Source organism: Pieris napi, chromosome 8 (assembly GCF_905475465.1).
Source record: "Pieris napi chromosome 8, ilPieNapi1.2, whole genome shotgun sequence".
In the NCBI taxonomy this organism is placed as follows: Eukaryota; Metazoa; Arthropoda; class Insecta; order Lepidoptera; family Pieridae; genus Pieris; species Pieris napi.
In genome coordinates this window covers 4,627,804-4,643,422 of record NC_062241.1, presented here as the reverse complement: position 1 = coordinate 4,643,422, position 15,619 = coordinate 4,627,804, and the positions used below count along the sequence as shown (strand labels likewise).

General features: G+C 34.6%; 1 protein-coding gene across 1 annotated transcript; it reads right to left on the bottom strand.

Moving 5' to 3' along the window:
• Positions 1-38: 38 nt before the first annotated feature.
• On the bottom strand, positions 39-14,463 carry LOC125051673 (acyl-CoA synthetase short-chain family member 3, mitochondrial). Its single transcript, XM_047652170.1, has 12 exons — positions 14,266-14,463; positions 12,290-12,440; positions 11,545-11,689; positions 10,628-10,772; positions 10,320-10,416; positions 9,546-9,745; positions 9,216-9,447; positions 3,811-3,970; positions 2,528-2,675; positions 2,203-2,348; positions 1,716-1,947; positions 39-1,301 (listed from the first exon to the last, which is right to left on the bottom strand). Exons 1-12 carry the CDS (start codon positions 14,372-14,374, stop codon positions 1,021-1,023), a joined length of 2,046 nt encoding a protein of 681 aa, XP_047508126.1. The 5' UTR covers positions 14,375-14,463; the 3' UTR covers positions 39-1,020.
• Positions 14,464-15,619: the final 1,156 nt, after the last annotated feature.

The window sequence follows — 15,619 nt, the reverse complement described above, 5'->3', positions numbered from 1 at the left end:
TCTAGAAGTTTATTCTATTTCAACGACTTAACGTTTCGGATAACAAATCAGGGTTTCTTTGTTTTATGTGGATACATCGTTGCGAAATAAAAGAACACATTCAGCCTTATATTTCTATTATCCACTTATACAATTTAAAAAAAACAACGCCATTACATATTTACATTCAACATAAAATAAATAACTTATAGAAATAGGTATTTACCGGAGCATAAACCGAATGTAGAAAATACAAGATTTAATATTGAAAATTTTGTTATTTTATAATAATAAATTTATCTAACATTAAAAAGTCATACCAAAATGTTCCAGCATTATAAAAAGATCTTAAGTTACGTAAAGGAAAAAACATCATTAATTTATTAAGTTCTTTACGTACTTATATTAATAAAATATGTATAAAATCCTCTATAGGTACAATCCATAATTTTCTATGATATAAAAATTCACGGTCTTCAATTCGTGCAAGTTCACGACTTGCAAATATGTAGGTACCGTTTAATCATATCTAGTACTAACCAGGCATTAGATTTAACTTCGATGCTTGCCGATTATAGGTACATAATTGAAAACTAATAAATACTTTACTATACCATAATAGAGGCCTAAATGAAATATATCGTAAATATAAATAAATTAAAAAATATAAATAATTATAGGCGATTTCGGTCTTTCTTTTTTTTAGGTTTTTGAATGAAAGTTCGGCGAATACATGTATGATGAATGAATGTATATCGAAGTATAAACAAATTGACTTAAACAATGGAAACATAAATCGTTCGTATTATAGACTCAATGTGACCTTTTTTTTTTAAATAAAAGGTCACATTGAGTCTATAATATTTTTAGACAATACACTCTTTTGATGAGATTTTATTTGACATTACAATAGGTCTATTATTAAAAAGGTCCTTTTATCAAATGAACAGGATTAAAATATATTTTTATACATCGGTCAAATTATAGTTTAATCGCTACATTTTGTACTAGAAATATGTATATCTAAAATAATTCAATTGCTCAATTTGCCTCTGGATCAGGGGCGTCAATGGCATACCCGCATTTTTGTAATGCAAGTTTTATTTCTGGGAAAACGGTGGCATCTTCTATAGTTGCGGGAAGTTTTATTTGTTGGGACCGGGCTAATTTGGCCACAGCGCCCCTGAGAGCCTTGCCTGATCGAGTTCGAGGTAACGCGGGTACGGCGATGGCCTTTCTAAAAGCGGCTATTGGACCGATTAGATGACGAACTAATGCTATCAGCTCTTGCGTTACTGTTTCCTCGGAGACAATTTCTTCGTCTGTAAATTACGTAACAATAAAAACATATTTTCAAATTTATATTTTTTTAAACCTAGACACAAAAATAAGTAATACATTACATTAAAAAATAGTTTTGAATATTGTAATGTCAGTATGGCCCATGGGTGCTCTGTAATTTAAATTAAACAATATTTTTCTTCTAAATTATATATACAAAAGCTATTCTGTCTATAGTAATTCATACTAAGACAGTTAAGTTGAGTTTATAACTTTAATTTCTTTTTTCATTCCAAAAGTTCAAAGTAATTTCAGATGCCTGCTAAAACTACCGGTCTACAAATGTGTTAGCATCATGCTTTATTGTAAGACTACGGGATTTCGCGTTAAATGAAAAATAATGTTAATTAATTAATAAAACATTCATGGATCGTTTCAATTTTGAGTTTGCTTACCATCTTGCGGAGGTCTCATTACATACAAGCATAGAGGGACATCGCCTTTAGTCAAGTCTGGAGCTCCCACAACCATAGCATCAGCTACTCTCGCGTGTTTTAATACGACATCTTCTATAGCCGCCGTTGATAATCTGTGGCCAGCCACATTGATGACGTCATCGGCTCTTGCTACAACCCAAACCGCACCTTCAGGGCTGATCCAGCCCACGTCTTGTGTGTCATAGAAGCCCTAAAAATATTAACACGAATTTCAATGATCTTATATTAAGACCAAAAAACAAAAGAAGCTTACTACTTATTGTATCGTTGATTGAAATTGGTCTCCGTTGACCAATCACAGTCAACGTTCTGTCTTTTTTAATGGAATGGAAAAAGTTGATATAAGAACTATAATATTATTAGATTGGCGTTACAAGCTGAAAGAACAATGATAATATTTGAAATCATGGTAATTTCAATAAAACAGGATACATAGTATACTTACTGGATATTTGTCGAAGTAGACTTTCTTAAATCTGTCGTCAGCGTTCCATAAAGTAGAAGAGAAGCCAGGTGGTAGAGGTAACTTTGCGACGAGACGGCCCACTTCACCAGACTGACATTCGGTACCCTCTTCTCTTAAAACTCTTACTGTAGAACATATAACTCATATTAAGACTCGTCCGATCGTTTTGTCTTTTGTTTTATATTGTTAATTTATTGAAGTCTTATTAGGAAGATGAGATGTGATAATCAATAGTAGTTAAGTTCAAATCTCAAAATAATACAATTTAACTTGCTAGTTAAGAGCCCCTTAACTTCATACTTACAATCATAACCGGGCACAGGATACCCAGCGGAATGTGGTCGTATACTCTTCACTCCAAAACCCAGACAAGCTGCAGTGATGGGAGACCCAGATTCCGATTGCCACCAATGATTTAACACGGGCACTCCGAAAGTTCTTTCCGCCCAATGCTATGTAGGGAAGTATTATTATGTTAATTACTACATTTATCTTCTGATTATAATGTTTGAAGCCCCTAAATGGGCTCGTATTTATGCGTATGCTTCAATGATAATAATTTTCAAAAAGCGAATAGGTTATGAACTCCTGTGCCTACTAATGCGAGACAGTTAATGTTTCACCGAAAATGCAACCCAGGACAAAGCCAGTCGGAGACAGTCAGATGATATTGACTGTCTTTTTTATTTGGCGATGAAACACTACTTTATAGCGCAATGCGCATGCAAGGGCGGGCTGCCAGTGGCGTAACAATAGGGCAGGGCTGGCAAAATGCCACGGGCCACCGCCCAAGAGATATTATGTTCTATGGATGTTAAGATGTTAAGGAATGTTAAGTCTCCAATATAATTGGGCTATCGTGGGGACTACAGACCATTCCCTCTCGCCTAAGAGCCTATGGCCATGAATGGGACATATACAACGTGTAATTGAGTACGCTGAAAATCTCGAAGTTTATTAAAACTAAACTGAGTATATAGTGCGCGGCAGCAGGAGATTGACGTGTCGATCGCGTGATTGGTAAATCAGTTGACGTTTGTGACCCGCGCTGCGCAAACTTTCTCCCACTCCCTTGTTTAATGTTCAAGAAGTTTGCCGGAATCTGTATCTGATTATGAAAATTGCATAGTATATGTGCGCCATAGAACGTGATGAAACACGTTTTAGTCTTCAAAAGCTATGTCGGAGCTATGAGTACTAATTCAGTATTTTATCAGCTAAAACAATTGTCCAAATTTGTTTTTTAAGTTATACTTCTTTTGGCGCGTTGGGGAAAAATGACGAGAGTAAATTTTTACGATGTTAAAATGTTGAAGTTGTCGTTTTTTCTACAAACGTAGAATACAATTTTTATCTTGTTACGCCAAAGAAGTATAATTTCTAATGCGTGTACACACATGTTTTTTTTTAGCATCAGTTAAACCTAAGTTATGTTTTTAGTTTTTAATTTGGGAAAAAACGGATTCAACTACAGTGGATATAACGACAAATGTTTGATGAAGTTGTGATTACTACAATTTAGTTTTTACTTTGTATATTATAGGAACATACAAGTAATTTAACTGGTCCATAAGTAAATTCACTAACCCTTGTTTCCTGGTCACAATGTTCTCCTGCCACGAAAACACTCTTCAATGTTTTGATGCAGTACCGTCTCGCGTATTTTCCACAAGAGTCAGCCCGTTTAAGTACTCTGCATACTGTTGGTATTGTGAACAATGCGTTCACACGATGTTGTTCGATTATCCTATAATCATATTATTTCTTCACTGTCCCGTATGAATCAGGGTCTCTTAGGCAGTGGTCGGTGTTTCAATAGAACATGTAAACGCTAATTAAAGATTTAATTTTTACAACGAAAAATAAATACAAAAAAATAGAGTGCAGCATAACCAAATTTTAATTATATTATAGCCAAACTAATATACACACTAAATGTTTTATCGATATAATGATTATATATCCTCTTCCCCTCGGACCGCGAAAGCGTTAAGACGTGTAAGCTTACGTAAAATATTTTATAAAAATTAAATATAATATCTTGTCCGCAAATTTGGTGAAGTACCAGGCGCCCATAACGCGCAAGAAGTCAATTAACTACGGGTGAGAAGGACAACAACAGTGAACGAAACAGTTTCGTGAGCTACGCTTTACTTTGCGTACGCGCCGATGCGACGCTAGAATAAAGCTGTGCGTGAGTCATATTAATTAATCGCTTAGTGCAATTTAAAGGCGAAAGCGGTAGCGGAGCAAAAAATAAGGGTCTGGCCCAAGTATAAATTCATATTCAATTTTGTGTTTTCCCAATTAGTGAATTTATAAGATGCCAAAAGTTCAACGCTCTCCTATGGCCAATAAATCACAAAGTGTTTCTGAGCCAAACGTCGACAAAATGGAAACTTTTCACACAGACCTTTACGGTGACAATGAACCACCGAGCTATGTTCAACAACGTCAAAAAAGGGCTAGAGAGCATGGATTTGAGGATGAATTATTAAGTTTTAAAAAAGAGATGAAAGATATGATTAAGTCATTGTTTGCGGAACAACAAAAAGAGCTTAAAAAAATAACGTCTGCCCAAGTAGAGATCAGAGAGAGTAATACCAACATAGAAAGTAGCCTTGCATTCCTCTCATCGCAACATGAAGACCTTAGGAAGAAAATAGAACAGCTTGAAGTACGTTTAAAGCAAGACAGAGAACAAATTATAATTTTAGAGGACAAGCTTGAGGAATTGCAGCGGGAACAACGTAAGGCTAATATTGAAATAAAAAATATGCCAAAACTACCCACAGAATCAAAGGAAGACTTAATAAACATGGTTGTAAGCTTATCAAAATCCCTGAATAGCGGTATTAAAAAAGATGATATCAAAGACATATACAGGCTAAAAGGGAAAAGAGATTCTAATAAAACGAATACTCCAATAATTGTTGAGTTATCATCCTCGATTCTTAAATCAGATTTACTAAAATCTTGTAAAACCTACAACATCAAAAATAAAGAAAAGCTACGAGCGAAGCATCTGGGAGCTACTAAAAATGAAGAAACTGCAGTGTTTATCTCCGAGCAGCTCACTGCGAAAGGCGCTAGACTACACTTTCTCGCTCGCGATCTAGCTAAATCAAAAGACTACAAGTTCTGTTGGACTTCTTACGGACGTGTTTACCTAAGAAAGAATGAAAACACCCCGGTAATTAAGGTCAAAAACGAATCACAGGTACACAGCCTGATGCAGGCATGACTCTTTAACTATTGTCCTTTTTTTGTAAAAAATTTTTCTTGTTATACCATTATTAAACAGTTTTTTCTAAAAAACAATAGTCACAAACCTTTACACTACATATACTATTTACACTCACGCACTGATACACTCACATATATTAAACACTATTCTAGTGCGATCTCACTTTATCTCATGGCTCATGGCTACAAACACGTCACAAGTGATTATAAACATTTATTCAATCTCGGCTTTACTGCGAATTTCTTATCCCAAGTAAATTATAATTTCTCGAAGTGTACGGAAAGTATCTGGTTACTCATTTATGGATAGTCAGACTACAATCATGTACGAATTAGATAACATACAAATAGCCCAATCTAATGTCCATACTATAAATGACTTTTCAAGACAGACAACCATACAAAAATCTGATTTCACGATAATATCACAAAATATAAGAAGCATTTACAGTAATTTTGATGATCTTTTAATAACTTTATCTGAGTTCAAATTTCAAGCTGATGTAATAACACTGACCGAGGGATGGATCGATCCACACAAGCCTATACCCCAAATGGATAACTACACTCACTTCGTTACAAGCCGCCATCTAAATCGTAGTGATGGCGTAGTTGTCTACATAAAATGCAACCATAAAACTATCGTTCAAGAAATAAATTTAAAACATGCATCTTGCTTACAAGTCAAAGTAGGTAACTATACTATGTTGTGTATTTATCGCTCCCCGCCTAACCTTAACGCTGAAAATTTTATAGATTCATTAAATAGTCACTTAGTAACTTTACAAACTCAGAATAACATTATAATAACAGGAGACATCAACATAAATCTAATACAAAAATCCAGTGAAACATCTCAGGAGCGCTCGAACCGATTACATTTCCTCAATATGCTAGCCATGCATGGCCTGCTCCCGGGTCATACACTGCCTACTCGAGATAGCAATTGCATAGATCATTTCATACTAAAACTTGATAGGTGCATAGGTACGTGTGCGTCTATTACCGTTATTGATTCTACAGTTACTGATCACAAAATGTTATTCTTAAAACTATCCTACCTCGCTAAGTCGAATTACAATACCTCGAAAATTAAATCTTCAATCAACATGGAAGGCGCTTTAAGTTATTTAAAAAACAGCAACATAAATGATCTAATTTACTATAATAACCCTATAATCTTAACTAATAAATTAATATCTATTTTAAAGCAGTGTATTCAATCCAATACTATCACTAGAGCTATCCCGAATAAGGAACGCCTTATTAAACCATGGATTACCTTAGGAATTGTTAGATGTATTCGTAATAGAAATGCTATGCAAGCAAAACTCCGAGCTGATCCTCATAATGAAATTCTTAAAATTACATACAGGAGATATAGGAATTTCTGCAATAGTTTAATAAAGAAAGTCAAACGTAAATATGAAAAAGAAGACCTTGCTAAGAGTATAAAAAACCCGAAAACTTTGTGGAAGAAAATAAATACCCTCACTTATCGTAACCAACCTAAAACGCAAAATCTAGAATTACTAAATTTAAATGCTTCTCCTCAAAATTCGGTTAATTTGGTAAACGATTATTTTTCAAACATTGGTAAAAACTTAGCTAAAGAGATAATTCCAGTTACGACGTTACATAATAGAACAGATGTGATTAGACCCAACTGTTCCCAGGTCTCGTCTTTTGTGCTTCTAGAAACTGACCCTCATGAAGTATACCTGACTATTGTGAGTCTCAAAACTGACAGTGCTCCTGGCTGGGATGGTATAAGCACCAAGTTTCTTAAATATACTAGGGAGCTAGTTGTGCCCATAATTACTCATTTGGTTAATCTCTGCTTCCGACAGGGAGTGTTTCCACCTGCGCTAAAACAAGCAATTATTACACCTGTGTACAAGAATGGTAACAGAGAAGATGTTTCAAATTATCGCCCAATCTCCGTTCTCACTGCCATATCAAAAGTACTTGAAAAATTAATTAATAAAAGACTAATTACCTACCTCCAGAAGTATAGTCTACTTTCAGACTCACAATTCGGTTTTAGACAGGGTCTGTCAACCGAAGATGCAGTTACCTCACTATCTTGTCATATTGTTAATGAAGTTGATAAAGGTAATAAATGTATCACAGTTTTTATCGACTTAAAAAAGGCATTTGATACGGTTTCTGTCCCTATTCTGGTGCAGAGACTAGAGAACATTGGTATTAGGGGTATTCCACTCACATTGTTCGCTGATTACCTCAGTGAACGAAAGCAAGCAGTCAAAATAGGTCAATACATCAGCGAACAATCTGACGTCACATATGGGGTCCCACAAGGTAGTGTTCTGGGGCCGACCTTATTCTTAATCTACATAAACAGCTTATGCGATTTAAGAATTGATAGTGGGAAAGTCTACTCCTACGCGGATGACACTGCTGTTGTCTTCACTGGGAAAACTATTGACTCGGTGCGTCGACATACAGAAATAGGGCTTTCCAAAATAGATAACTGGTTAAGAGAAAACTTATTATCATTAAACGTAAGTAAAACTAACTACATTTTCTTCACTAAATACAATAGCGCCCAACCTCAAACAGATCTAGAAATAAAAATACATAACTGTAGCACCAGAGTAAACTGTACATGTAAAACTATAAATAAAGTTCATCACACTAAATATCTAGGAGTGGTAGTTGATCAAAGAATGTCATGGCATGAGCACCTAGAACAAGTTATAAGTAGGATTCGAAAGCTTATTTGGACATTTAAAACTCTAAGGCACATCGCTGACAAACATCTTCTAATACAGATATACACATCGCTGGCTCAGTCAATTTTAGTGTACTGTATCCCAGTTTGGGGGGGTGCTACAAAGATGAAGTTCCTGGAACTGGAGAGGGCACAAAGAATTTTACTAAAAGTAATGATGTTTAAGCCTTATAGATTTTCCACCTCTGATCTTTATGCCTCTTGTGGTGTCTTATCGGTCAGGCAACTGTACATTTTTTGCACTACCTTAAGATTGCACAAGTCTCTTAAATATGATGGTCGCAAACTGAGCAAAAGACGCAAATATACTGTTGCTCCTGTTGAGAGATCTAAATCAGTTTTTGCTATGAGACAATTTCAATGCCAAGCTGCTAAACTTTATAATAAATTAAATAAAATATTAAATATATACACATTGAATAAACATGAATGTAAAACGTCGCTACTTAACATCCTAGAAACATTTAGCTATGAAGACACTGAAGCCTTTGTAGGTAATCATGAATCATAATACACTAGTAAATAGTCAACTTCTACAATCAGTCATGAAAATTCATTCTCATAAACACACAAACACACACACACACATACACATACACACATATATCATTATTCACATTTTAACCTTAGATTATGTTTAGTAAATTGTAAAATTGTAATACTTAGCTTAGCTATACGTGTTAAATTAAATTATAATTAGTTAGTACACCTATGTAATGGAAGAGCGGGTTCTCCTAACACAAGTGCTTATGCGCTTAAAAGGAGGTCCCAATCACTTATCAGCTATTGTAAAATCTTTGAGATAACGAATAAAGATTTATTATTATTATTATTAATATATATAATAATAAAATATATATACTAATCATTTTAAATGTTTACCCATCACCTATATGACAATTTGATAGAACACAGTTCTTACAAATTAAAACACGTTAAATTATCATAATGCATGAAGATCATAAAATAAATTAGTATAAGTAGTACCAACCTAAAGTACTGCCCAGGATCAGGTGTTCTATCAGGCTTCCCTTCGTACAGCACAGAGGTAAGACCAGCTAATAATGGTCCATAGCAGATGTAGGAATGTCCCACCACCCAGCCAAGGTCTGATGCCGCCCACCATACTCCACGTTTAAGGCCATATATGGAACGCATCGACCAGCAAACTGTTGCTGCATGTCCACAGGGTCTTTGAAGACCTTTTGGAGAGTCCGTGGTACCTAAAATCATTTACTTATTTTTATTCGTGAAATGTTTTAATGTAATATTAATTGGTAATTTATATAACAATTGGTTGTTAAATAACTGTTTTTGGTACCTGAAGTATACAAAATGTAAAGCGGCTCATTGGCTTCTAATGAAATACAAGGCACAGGTTCACTTTCCATCGCTTCGTCCCAGCATATATCTCTATTCTTCTCCAAGTGACACTCGAGAACTCTGCGGCGTTGGTAAATGATGCAATTACGCGGCTGGTGCGAACTTTGGCACAAAGCTTCGTCTAATATGTCTTTATACCTGGAAATACAATATTCTCATTTTACTTTTTTTATTAAACAAACAAACTTTTAGCAAACAGGTAGGAGGCTAAAATAAAATTCAGTAGTATTGTAAATTGATGAATTATTCTTGTTTAAACTGTTTGATAATAGTGAATGAAAATAAATCTGTGGAGACCGATATTTTACATGTGAAGACAGATATAACTAAACAAATCGGTGATATGATAGTACAATTTGCCGTCTTTCTAAGTTAGAAATATTAGTGTCCCATTGAACGATTTGCCGTCTTTCTATGTAAGAAATATTAGTGTCCCATTACAAGATAATTATAAAGCATGATCTTTTTTAAACAAGACCTAAAAATTATCAAAAACGGAAAGTTACGTAACGTTCATTTCTTCAAATTTTTATTAGCTATTTTTTTTTTAAATAAGAATATTTTTAGTAAAGTACCAATCTTCAATTATTTCAAGTGGTGTTGTCTTTTCTTTTAGATTCAAGGCAATTTTACAATACCAGCTGAATGCTCATGCTCTGAAACGAGTCTTTTATTTAAAAAAAGTGTAAAATCTATTCTCTCTAATTCATACCTGACAATCTTATTTGGCTCAACTCCACAGCTGGCGGCAATAATAACAGTGGGCTCTGCGTGTTCTATTCTAGTTCTCAATTCTCTTGCGGCGAAACCTATAAAAACATAATTATCTGGGATTAACTTAAGCTTATATTTATAGTAATTAAAGGAGATTAACTTAAGTTTATTTGGCATTGAATTTTTTATAGTGTAGCATAAGCATAATAAGTCGTGGAATTAATTAATGTGATTCATCAGACTTAGAATAATACACCATCTCAGCACTTATTCTAAAATAAATGTATTGGTAATATAGATACTTACCCCCAAATACGACAGAATGTATAGCACCAACTCTGTTGGTGGCCAGCATTGCTATAACTGCTTCTGGGATAAGAGGCATGTAGATTACAACGCGAGAGCCACGGGTCACACCTAGTGAAGTCAATTTGCTTGCCAGGCGAGATACCTAGGTTTCATAATTACGATAATTAATTTTGTTTTAGACAGCAACTTAGTGCGGAATTAGAAATAAATAATCATTGGTTGTCCAAGTTTTTATATATCAATTCTGGATATATTGCCGTGACGTAACGTGGTTGTTTATAATACACTAGCGGACCCGACAGACGTCCTGTATACACATCTTAAAAGCAAGAATCACTTAAACATACACAAAAATTTCACACAAATCGGTCCAGCCGGGGGCAAGAGGGTGGAGTCTCAGTAGATTTATATTTGTGTAACATAACATTATTAGCGGAAGCCACTAAAAAGAGGGAGGAATCTTGTGAAACCATGTTAGTTCGTTAAGTGGATTTGAATTTTTGTGTAGTATTTTTTTAAATGTATATTCTCTAAAAAAATATCAAATGCTAACGTTAGTAGTTCGGAACCACACAGTCTTGTCTGAATAGACAGAGGATGTAAAGCGGCATTCAGTATTCGTTTGATATAATGTATCATTTATAAACGAGTCAAAAATCTTTCAAAGGGAAGAGTGGGAGGGATATTATCAAAACGTTATCATTGTTAACGTTATCATATATATAACATCTTGGAAAGCATGTCCAGAAGAATTCAAGCGATTTTGCCAAAAGGAGGTGATACTCATTAGGTGTTTACAGTTGTAACTTATTTTAAGAAATTAATTTAACTGACTTTAGAACATACATGTGCCCGTTTTTCTTTGGAAAAGAGTGTATATACCTAAGTGCGAAAGTCGGTCAAACTAAAATTACCTGATCCTGCAGCTCAGAGTAAGTTATTCTCTTGACTGTATCCGTAAGAGGCGAGTCATGCACCAACGCGACCTGATCTCCGCGACCTTGGACTACATGACGGTCGACTGCGTTGTAGCATACTGACATCTCACCACCTACAAACCTACAAGAATAAGAATAGATCATAAGAATTTATAGAAGGTTTAAGTTTTAAAGTATAAAGAAAAGAAGGTCTCATCTATCTCTCCCCAAAGTAAAACCACTCACTGGTATATATACATATCTGTAAATGCTTAAGGCTTTTTAAAGAAATTTCAAAAAAGTTAGTCGACATCACAGGAGACCGAAGATCTGGCAGCTACCTCGGACAAAGAATTAGTCTAGCGATTCAAAGGGGGAACGCTGCCAGTATCTTCGGAACCTTGCCTAAAGGGACTCCTTTTAATAATATATTTTATTTTATGTTAAGTTTAGTTATTTATGTCAATGTAAATTATTTTATAATTATATTTTTTTTCTGTAAATGTAGTTAAACATATTATTCGTAAGGAATATATAATTGACTCGTGAATAATAGAAATTCAGTATTGAAAAGATTTTATCAGCAAGTCACGGGTTAGAGGTTTTAAAAAACCTGCCAACTATTGTCATGCTAAGCTTTTGTTAGCTAGTAGTTTACTTTTACATAATCAATGAAGTTTCATATAACAGTTTCCGGACTTCACATGACATACATAACATACGAGGAAAAAATGAAACTCGCCATTTGGTGAAAGGTGGATTACTATCATCTAGTACTTGATCCCATGGTCGGGTCCATTCTAACTCCTTGCCAACTTCACTCCAAAACGCCTCAGGGTTCTCAAGGGAGCTTCGGTAAGCCTCTAAGTATTCTGGTGTTAGGTCATTGTCCGCTGTTGAAATATATAAACAGCATAAATACAATTTAAAAACTAGATCCCAATTGGGTCATTTTCAATGCAAAAGCTTGGCTAAGCAGTCATTAATCTCCAACAGGCCAATTTCTACAAAAAAAATCTTGTTTCAAAGAGATAAATCCATTAAAAGTTCACCCTAATCATGCTATCACAGTTTTTTTTGTGGAGAACAAGGACTATAGCTACTGGGCGATAGTTGGATCGGGTCGGAGTGTACTCCTCCCACAAAGGCCGGCAACGCCACTAAAAATGGGTGTCTATGGGCTGCTAAGACTACCCTTTTGGGCGTCCCGCAGGCTCGTTTGCCTATTATATTTAAAAAAATATCAAAGCGAACACCCTTCACTGCAGCTAGCACTTCGGGACAGTACCGAACGAGTACAGTTACCGGAAAAGACGGATTAGGAGAGCCAACTGAGAAGCAGCACAAAGGGGGGGGGGGGGGGGATGCCATCAGGCTCGCTCGACTTATGAATGTCCAAGGAAGATAGTTCTTTGCGAAAAGCACGTTGCAAGAATATGATTTCCGGCATCGAAGTATCACACCATGAACGAACCACCGGTCCGTTCCTTCAAGCGTCCCGAGGCGACGAGAACAGAAATCCTCTCTGACGTACACGCGAACTCCCGCCCGTGGCACAAATTAATGCAGAATAAACAATTAATTATTCTGAATTCAACTCATTGTTACACATGAATTTATAATTTATGTCATAATACGATGTGAAAATGGAAGTTACTGGATGCAACTTTTTCTAAAACATACAAAATCAGGGTAATTTTTTTTTATTATAATTAACACTACCCGAGAGATTTACCTGCATTATGCATAATTAAATAAAGTCTAGGAAAAAATCTAAATATAAAAAAGACAACATCTAGGTAGGTACGTAAGGCACTGAAAAACAAGAATGTAAAAATTGCTTTGTATTTCGAAATTATTGATCAGTTTAGCTCTAATATTGAGTAAAACGTATTTTTATGTAGGCTATCTACTTACACAAATTAACTCTACATGTGGTAATTCTGTATATACCTAGGTTTTTTAAGAAAACGAGTAAATATTTTTATTTGTTGGTATATTACAATAATTTTTTGATGATCCTACTACAAATAGCACGCTGTGAACTTCAGTTCGTTGTTAAATCAGCAACTGTTAAACAACGAACTGAAGTTGCTAACCACAGCTGGTACGTAATGTGGTATTTCAGAATAGTTGAAACAAATGTGAAACTAGTAAAGTAGCCGCGCTGTTGAGGTCAAACGAGACACTTTGCTACGCTACAAGCATAACGCCGAGTTTCAGAGTGGCCAAAGCCCTTCCCTCCCTAACTAAATCGTTTCTTAAGTAGCTAGTAAGATGACAAAGATCTGCTATCTAATATCTTGTTACCTTTCATACATAAGCCACCATAAATAGTAATAGAATTTTGGGAAGGAACGAAGTGTTTTTATAACCCTCGTTTACTTTTAAATTGGCTACTTCAAATTAATTTTTAGTTTTTTCGATATCATCCAAACTTTTTTTTTAAAAAACAACTGAAAATATTGTTACTTATTCAAACGTAACAATACTAAATTAGGTTCTAGGAATATTAAAAAAATGATCAATGCGCAAGTCATTGCCTAGATTATATTAATAATCTATGGGTATAATCTATAGTCGTCTAGTTGGCAACTTAATAAATTATTGAGATTCACTGGATAGCATCTATCTTCAACCGTATCTATCCATTTTACACTATGAGTTGAAATTTGAAAAAAAGGTACTTTCGAGTTAAAAATAAAAAAAAATACTTACAAAAGCTCTCCAAATCAGCGGCAGTCACAAATGATTTCTTTTTCAACTCCGAAATCGAAGTTTCAAATTTATTAACTTTTGACATAGCATTTTCCGTATCTTGATACATTTTTGCCGCGCAAAAACTGAGCGCGTTTTATTTTTATAACGACAACGCGAGTTAAAACGAACTAACTGTAATTGTTCTGAGTTACATACGCATTCATAATACGACATTTATATTCAACATTATGCATGAGGGACCTATGATCCTTCTGAATTATTGAACGGCTAAACTGAAAAGACTGACGTAGGAAAACTTTTATACCGAATAGCGATGACTCTCTGATAACCAAAAATTATAGAAAAAATATTGGTGTAAGCAAAGACAATACAAACAATTATTTTTTTTATATTTAACGTTAAACGCTGGTTCCGAGTCGTCTAAGAGTCAGAGGATATAAAAATGAAATAATTAATTATTGACGTACTGCGACTCTTAATATACCTACTATTCTAATGTGTAAACCCGGTTGCTTTTTGCTACGTTTCTAAAAAGTTTTACTATTAGTTATACTCTTACGGCAAAAAATTATCCTTTACACTTAAGATTTTTAATAAAAACTCTTTATAAAAAATCTTTCAAGCCATAAGTTATTATGAATAGAGATGGTAATCGTTATACAAGTATACATATTAATTTTTGGCACCGACAAAAATCTAAAAAATCCGAAATATTTTTTTCTAGACCTCGTCGACAGCCAGGTAGACCGTGCTTTCTTCTTTCTGCTATGATTTATGTTCTCTCGAACTCTGAAATGCCAAACTCTTCTTCTTCGTTGATGACACAGCAATAGTCTTTTACTCACACTCTTGAGAACAAGCCACACTGTCAGATCAATTAGGTCTTCTCTCAATGGCTTTCAATTAATAACTTCTTCACTCAGCAAACCAAACTATTATTGATTATATTATTAATTTGAGGAATTTTGGGGTTCTAAACTACCTCTGTTTTCGAGTTCACAAAGTTATGAATGTATTCAAACGTCTCAGAATATCTATGGATACGCATACAATAAAGATAGTGTATACTGCATTATGCCAGTCAATATTATCTAATTGCATTTCAGTATGGGGTGGAGCTGCATCGTCTTCAATGCTGAAAAATTTGCGTGCCCAATTCGACAACTATACTTAATTTCGATTTTTTTGGTTAAAAACACCAACCACACCATATCATACACAACGCAAACCATTAACATATTATAGTGTTCAGAACACACCATAATTTTTTCAAATTAAAAAAAATACTCAATACCTTAAATAAATTAATTAATGTGCCGTACTCGCTTTTGACGCCACACGCGCATCCTAA

Excerpts from the sequence above, each read along its gene's own strand:
- LOC125051673 (XM_047652170.1), bottom strand. The coding sequence starts at position 14,374 with ATGTATCAAGATACGGAAAATGCTATGTCAAAAGTTAATAAATTTGAA. Across the intron at positions 11,690-12,289 it reads AATCCACCTTTCACCAAATG|GTTTGTAGGTGGTGAGATGT; the intron begins GCGAGTTTCATT and ends TTATTCTTGTAG. Across the intron at positions 2,676-3,810 it reads ATTGTGACCAGGAAACAAGG|CATTGGGCGGAAAGAACTTT; the intron begins GTTAGTGAATTT and ends TTCCCTACATAG.